General features: G+C 38.1%; 1 protein-coding gene across 1 annotated transcript; it reads left to right on the top strand.

Annotated features, from left to right (window-relative positions):
• The first annotated feature begins 1,005 nt into the window (after positions 1 to 1,005).
• On the top strand, positions 1,006 to 5,206 carry LOC109253275 (transcription factor BTF3-like). Its single transcript, XM_053888729.1, is given in 3 exon segments — positions 1,006 to 1,044; positions 4,605 to 4,784; positions 4,787 to 5,206. Coding segments are annotated over 3 exon segments (639 nt in total).
• Positions 5,207 to 7,717: the final 2,511 nt, after the last annotated feature.

Raw genomic sequence — 7,717 nt, 5'->3', positions numbered from 1 at the left:
ATTTGACTATTTTTTTTTAAATTTTTAACGTTTATTTAGTTTTGAGAGACAGAGCTTGAGTGGGGGAGGAGCAGAGAGATAGAGGGAGACACAGAATCTGAAGCAGGCTCTAGGCTCTGAGCTGTCAGCACAGAGCCCGACACGGGGCTCAAACCCATGAAACCCAAGATTATGATCTAAGCCAAAGTCAGAAGTCCAACCGACTGAGCCACCTCTCATTTGACTATTTTTTAATGTGTACTAATTTTTAATTTTTATTTTCAACTGAGAAGATTAGAAGTTAAAATTCAAATCTGCAGAAGTGAAGGGATATCAAACAGAGTAATTAATCGTCATTAGTCAGGGTTTTCCTGAGAAATAGAACAATAGTATGGATGGCTATATGTAAAGAGATTATAAGGAATTGGCTGAAAAGTTCTAGGATGGGCAGTCAGCAAGCCAAAGATCCAAAAGAGCCTATGATGTAGTTCCAATCCAAGTTTGTAGGTTTGAGATTCAGGAGACCCAGTAGTGTTTCAGTCCAAAAACCAGCAAGCTCAGAACTCAAGAGCCGATCATTCAGTTCAAGTCCAAAGGGTGAAAAAAACCCTATGTGCAGTTCATAGCAGTTAGGCAGGAGGGGTTCCCTCTTACTTGTAGGAGGGGCAGCCTTTTTGTTCTATTCAGGCCATTGGATGAGGGCCACTCATATTAGGGAGGGCAATCTGCTCTACTCAGTCCACCAATTCAAATGTTAATCTCACCCAAAATACCCTAACAGGGGTACCTGGGTGGCTCAGTCGGTTAAGCAATGGACTTGATTTTGGCTCATGATCTCAGGTTGTGAGATAGAGCCCCCAAGTTGGGCTCTGCTCTGAGCGAGGAGCCTGCTTGGGACTCTCTCTCTCTCTCTCTCTCTCTCTCTCTCTCTGCCCTGCCCCTGCTCATGTGTGAGTGCACTCTCTCTCTCTCAAAGTAAATAAACTTAAAAAAATAAAAGACACCTTCACAGACACATCAAGAACAATGTTTAACCAAAAATCTGGGCACTCGTGGCCCAGTCAAGTTGATACATAATATTAACCATCACATAATCCAAAAAGCAGAGGATGAACTTGAGTGCTTATTTAATATCCAGATTTTTATTACTATGCAAATGAAAATCAGCATTCTAGTGTTTCTTGTGGTCCAGAAACCCCATAAAAAACAAAAAAAAAAAACCAACTTTGATACATGTAAGTAAAAAACTTATAATAAAGCCATCATTGGTACAGTGTCACTTAAAACAAAATTTTCAGAGGGGTGCCTGGGTGGCTCAGTCAGTTAAGCATCTGACTCTTGGTTTTGGCTCAGGTCATGATCTCATGGTTCAAGGGATCCAGCCCCATATCGGGCTCTGTGCTAGCAGCACAGAGCCTGCTTGGGATTCTCTCTCTCCCTCTCTGCCCCTCACCGGCTTGCACCCTTTCTCTCTTTCTCTCAAAATAAATAAATAAACTTAAAAAAATAAAAAAGAATGAGTTGTCTCAGAAACCTCCAAAAGTGCCCCTTAGCATCCCCGCTTTCTATCATGACAAGCTCATCTTGTACATTTCCTGCCCTAGATCTAGGGTCAGCCATTTCTTCAAGGAGCCCTGCTTCTTTTTGTTGGAAAATAGCATTCAGAGACTACAGCACTGGGATGCCTCACCACTTTTGGACTGTCATTATTTCTATGCCCACTCTGTAGACAAAGCTAGGAAACATGTGAATTTTTGAAAGAACACTAAATTATGAATTCATATAGTTATTTCCAAATCAAATGAAATTAGAGTTTTCCCTTAAATTCTTTGATTTTATATTTTTATTTATATTTTATATTTTTGTATCTTTTATTACACAGAAAATATTTAATGAAATTAACATAATTACTTGTTTATGCATTATATATATACATATATACATATATATACACATACACACACACACACATGTATATATATATACATAGTGCACAAAGTAGTTTCAAAGTGACAATACTAATATTACCACTAACAATAGAACTACCAATTACAACTGACTATTTTATTTACTTAAGATATATCCTGCCAGGAAGGTACATCAAATGATTGAGTTTTAAAGTCATTTCAAATATTTTTTTCTGTGTGGTTATACCATCAATGATATACTCCAAAGTTCACTTGTATCTATTTGTTTCACATTTTTAGGGATTTTCTTTTCCTTTTGATTCAAGTTTATTTATCTATTTTTTTAATTTACATCCAAGTTAGTTACTATCTAGTGCAATAATGATTTCAGGAGTAGATTCCTTAATGCCCCTTACCCATTTAGCCCATCCCCCCTCCCACAACCCCCCCAGCAACCCTCTGTTTGTTCTCCATATTTAAGAGTCTCTTATGTTTTGTCCCCCCTCCCTGTTTTTATATTATTTTTGCTTCCCTTCCCTTATGTTCATCTGTTCTGTGTCTTAAAGTCCTCATATGAGTGAAGTCATATGATATTTGTCTTTCTCTAATTTTGCTTAGCATACTACCCTCTAGTTCCATCCACGTAGTTGCAAATGGCAAGATTTCATCCTTTTTGTTGCCAAGTAATACTCCATTGTATATATATATATATACCATATCTTCTTTATCCATTCATCCATCGATGGACATTGGGTTCTTTCCATACTTTAGCTATTGTTGATCGTGCTGCTATAAGCATTGGGGTGCATGTGCCCCTTAGAAACAGCACACCTGTATCCCTTGGATAAATACCTACTAGTGCAATTGCTGGGTCATAGGTAGTTCTATTTTTAGAGGAACCTCCATACTGTTTTCCAGAGTGGCTGCACCAGCTTGCATTCCCACCAACAATGCAAAAGAGATCCTCTTTTTCTGCATCCTCGCCAACATCTGTTGTTGCCTGAGTTGTTCATGTTAGCCATTCTGACAGGTGTGAGGTGGTATCTCATTGTGGTTTTGATTTGTATTTCCTGGATGATGAGTGATGAGCATTTTTTCATGTGTTGGTTGGCCATCTGGATGTCTTCTCTGGAGAAGTGTCTATTCATGTCTTCTGCCCATGTCTTCACTGGATTGTTTTTTTTTTGGGGTGTTGAGTTTGATAAGTTCTTTATAGATTTTGGATACTAACCCTTTATCTGATGTGTCATTTGCAAATATCTTCTCCCATTCCGTCGGTTGCCTTTTAGTTTTGCTGATTGTTTCCTTCGCTGTGCAGAAGCTTTTTATTTTGATGAGGTCCCAATAGTTCATTTTTGCTTTTGTTTCCCTTGCCTTTGGAGATGTGTTGAGTAAGAAGTTGCTGCGGCTGAGGTCAAATCTTCCAGATTGTCCATTTTATTGGCATATAATTCCTCACAATATTCTGTTACTATTGTTTGTATTTCTGCTGTGTTGGTTGTGATCTCTCCTCTTTCATTCTTGATTTTATTTATTTGGGTCCTTTCCTTTTTCTTTTTGATCAAACTGGCTAGGGGTTTATCAATTTTGTTAATTCCTTCAAAGAACCAGCTACTGGTTTCATTGATCTGTTCTGTTTTTTGGTGTCAATAGCATTGATTTCTGCTCTAATCTTTATTATTTCCTGTCTTCTGCTGGTTTGGGGATTTATTTGCTGTTCTTTTTCCAGCTCTGTAAGGTGTAAGGTTAGGTTGTTGATTCAAGTTTTTTATATGAACCATTCACATGGTTCCAAAGTCAAAACTATAAAACAGAATGTAGTAAGCGAAGTCTTTTCAACCCTTTTTGTCCCTCAATTTCACAAAAAAAGGGCTTTTTTTAAGGGTACAGAATTGGACCAAATTGTTAAGAAAGCCTGATACCAGAGGGAGGTTCAACAGAGCATTGTTGGTAATAGCCATAGGGGAAAAAATTAGCTATTAATGAATTAAGACTTACCATTCAAATCAGTTAAACATGTTATAGGTCCAACCTATAACAAAAAGAAATTTTCTTGTGGCGCCTGGCCGGCTCAGTCAGAAGAACATGCGACCCTTGATTTCAGGGTCATGAATTTGACCCCCACATTGTGTAGAGATTAAATAAATTTTAAAAAAAGAAATTTTCGCCTTTCTGGTGAAGTGCCTTACTTGGTTTCTTTAACTATGATTCAATCAGTCACTGGATAGAGGGAAATAGTCACAGAAGTCTTCACTATAAACAAGAGGAAAACAAAGCAGCTTCCTGCAGACTGGAAAAATATCTCCAAATTTTCTATTTACAAACAACTAACTGAATATATGATGCAGGGAAAAATTCCTATTCAAAATAGCAAATGACACATGCACACAAACCCTAGGCCTACACTTAATAAAAATGTGCAGAACCTGTAGGAAGAAAACTAAAATTTTACTAACATATATGATAGAATAAATGGAGAGAAACACTAGTTTGTTTAGTCAGAGTCAATATTCTAAAGATATTGATTATTCCTAAGTTATAAATTCAGTACAATCAACGTCAAAATTAGTTTTTTGGAAACTTGAAAAGTGATTCTAAAGTTTTCATTAAAATACGTATTATCTTGGAACATTTGGAAAAGTATAATTGGGGGCATCCCTACCTGTGTGCCCCTAATCCCAGCTGGTCTGCCTGCAACCCCTTGAGTGACAACCCTAGCTCCCTGCACAACCCCACTTCCACCCCGACAAGAAGAAAGGAACTATCGTGAGCCAGGAGAAACTTGCCACACTGCAGGCACAAGTACACACGGGTGGAAAAGGAACTGCTTGCAGAAAGAAGGTGGTTCACAGAATAGCTACAGCAGAAGAGAAAAAATCTTTAGTTCTCCTGAAAGAATATTAGGAGTCAACAATATCTCTCACACTGATGAGGTGACTATATTTACAAATCAAGGAACAGTGAGGCATTATCACAACTCTAAAGTTCAGGTGTCTCTGGCAGCCAGTACTTTCACCATTACAGGCCATGCTGAGGCAAAACTGCTGACAGAAAGCCTACCCAGCATCTTAACCCAGCTTGGTACAGACAGTGGGACTAGTGTAAGGAGACTGGCAGAAGTTCTGTCTAAACTCTCTGGGGATGGAAAAGCATCACTTGCTACTGAAGAGACTGATAATGAAGTTCCAGATCTTGTGGATAATTTTCATGCATTTCCAAGAATGCAACAATGTGATTGGAAGTTGGCTTCTGAAGAAGACAGAACTCAAAGAAGTTACTGGGAGATGCTACTTTACCATAGCATCTGCTACTATTTATAACTGCTTTTAAAAATTTTGTTCATGAACCTGATAAAATCTAGATCCGATAGTTTTAAGCCCAAGTCCCCTAGCCACTAGCAGCTCTTTTCAGTTTTTTGCTTGTCACAATTCATTCTTCACAGCTAATTAAGCTGAAGAAGCCTGGGAATAAATTTTGAAACAGAGGTTAATGAAGTTCTTTGCCTAGTTAAAAAAACAACACATAATTGGGGGAGAATTTAGCACACTAGATATTAAAACCTACCATAACACAACCTTAATGCAACAGCACTCAATTGAATAGAGTCTATAAATAGACCAATGAAAATATGTTAATTTGCTCTATGATTACATTTCAATATAGGGAGAAAGACAAAACTATTCAATAATTATATTGGGATTATTAATAGCAACTTTTTTGAAAAAGTTGATTCCTATATCTTTTTTTTTTTTAATTTTTTTTTAACGTTTATTTATTTTTGAGACAGAGAGAGACAGAGCATGAACGGGGGAGGGGCAGAGAGAGAGGGAGACACAGAACTGGAAGCAGGCTCCAGGCTCTGAGCCATCAGCCCAGAGCCCGACGTGGGGCTCGAACTCACGGTCCGTGAGATGGTGACCTGAGCTGAAGTCGGACGCTCAACCGACTGAGCCACCCAGGCGCCCCAATTCCTATATCTTTTTATTTAACGAATCATTTTATGATAAATTAAAAATTAAATGTAAAACAACCTGAATTATAAATGTCCTAGGAAGTATATTTGACTCTTTATTATGACAGGTAAGCTGAGAAAAGTGTCCTTGTTAAAAAACATTATTAAGTGATGGACCTTAATATGCTCAAAAGACATACGAAAAAGATTAATTAAAAACAAAATATGGGGGCGCCTGTGTGGCTCAGTTGGTTAAGCATCCGACTTTGGCTCAGGTCATGATCTCACGGTTCGTGGGTTCAAGTCCTGCGTCGGGCCCTCTGACAGCTCAGAGCTGGGAACCTGCTTCGGATTGTGTCTTCTTTTCTCCTTGCCCCTCCCCTTGCTTGTGCTCTCTCAAAAACAAATAAATGTTAAAAAAAAAAAAGCAAGAAATCTTAAAAGCATTTATGAGAGCCCAAGGAAACTGCTTTCAACTTAAAGGCAGAAGGTGAAAGAGTTTTTGCAGGGACAAATACCAAACTCAAATACTGTATCTGAGAAATGAATCAAAGGAAAAGAAATGAGATCCATAAAAATATCCCTTAAGAGAAGTAAGCATTTTATGCACGATAAAATTGATGTTGTGGATTGTTGGACCAGAAAAGGAAGAAGCCACAGGCACTGAACTTTCCATTTTAACTTAAAAATCAGGTGCCTTATATATACCATGAGAAATGTTTACATATGTTCATCAAAACACATGGACAAGTATGTTGGTAGTAGCACTGTTCATACTGGCTTCAAACTGTGTGGGAACCACACAAATGCCCATCAAGAATGGAATGGATGGGGTGCCTGGGTGGCTCAGTCGGTTGAGCGGCCGACTTCGGCTCAGGTCATGATCTCACGGTCCGTGAGTTCGAGCCCCGCGTCAGGCTCTGTGCTGACAGCTCAGAGCCTGCAGCCTGTTTCAGATTCTGTGTCTCCCTCTCTCTGACCCTCCCCCGTTCATGCTCTGTCTCTCTCTGTCTCAAAAATAAATAAACGTTAAAAAAAAAATGGAATGGATACACAGATTGTGGAATATGCACAAAGTGGAGTAATGCACAGCAAAAAAAGATAATTACAAACTGCAAAATTAATGAACCTCACAAACCTAATGTTGAACAAATATAAAAGAATCTGTTTATATAAAACATAAAACAGGCAATAACCATTATCCTGATTCCTAACAAAATGCCATGTTCATAGATTGGAAGACTCAGTGGGGTCAATTCCCAAATTAATCTGTAGATTCAAAGCAATTCAGTCAAAATCCCAACAATTTTTTTGTGTGTGTGGATATTCAAAGGGTGACTTTGAAATTTATATGAAAAAGCAATAGGCAAGAATACCAGCAGAGTCAAGTAAAGCAAGGTGGAAGAATCTGCTCTGATATTAAGACTTAATATGAAGCTAAGGTATGCAAGACAGTGGTATCAACTCAAGCATGGAATAGACCAATGGAACAGATTAGAGAGCTTAGAAAGAGAACCATGAATATATGGATACTATATATAAAAGGTGGTACTGCAGAGTAATGTAGAAGGCACAAACTTTTCAGTAACTGAGATTGGGCAATTTTACATTCACCTGGAAAAAAGAAATGAGAAATAACCCCCAAATCACAGCATACACAAAAACCAATTCCAGGAAAATAATCGAGTTACATGAGAAAAGGTAACACAGCTTCTTAAAGATAAAATATGAGACTATTTTCTTGACCTTGAAATGAGGAGAGGCGCTTAATTTTTAAAATTTTTTTAAATGTTTATTTATTTTTGAGAGAGAGAGAGAGAGTGGGGAGAGGGCTAGAGAGACAGGGAGACACAGAATCTGAAGCAGGCTCCAGGCTCTG

Source organism: Panthera pardus, unplaced genomic scaffold (assembly GCF_024362965.1).
Source record: "Panthera pardus isolate Hobbes unplaced genomic scaffold, ASM2436296v1 HiC_scaffold_24, whole genome shotgun sequence".
NCBI classification, from domain to species: Eukaryota; Metazoa; Chordata; class Mammalia; order Carnivora; family Felidae; genus Panthera; species Panthera pardus.
The sequence above is the reverse complement of the archived record's forward strand: the minus strand, read 5'-3'. Positions and strand labels throughout refer to the sequence as shown.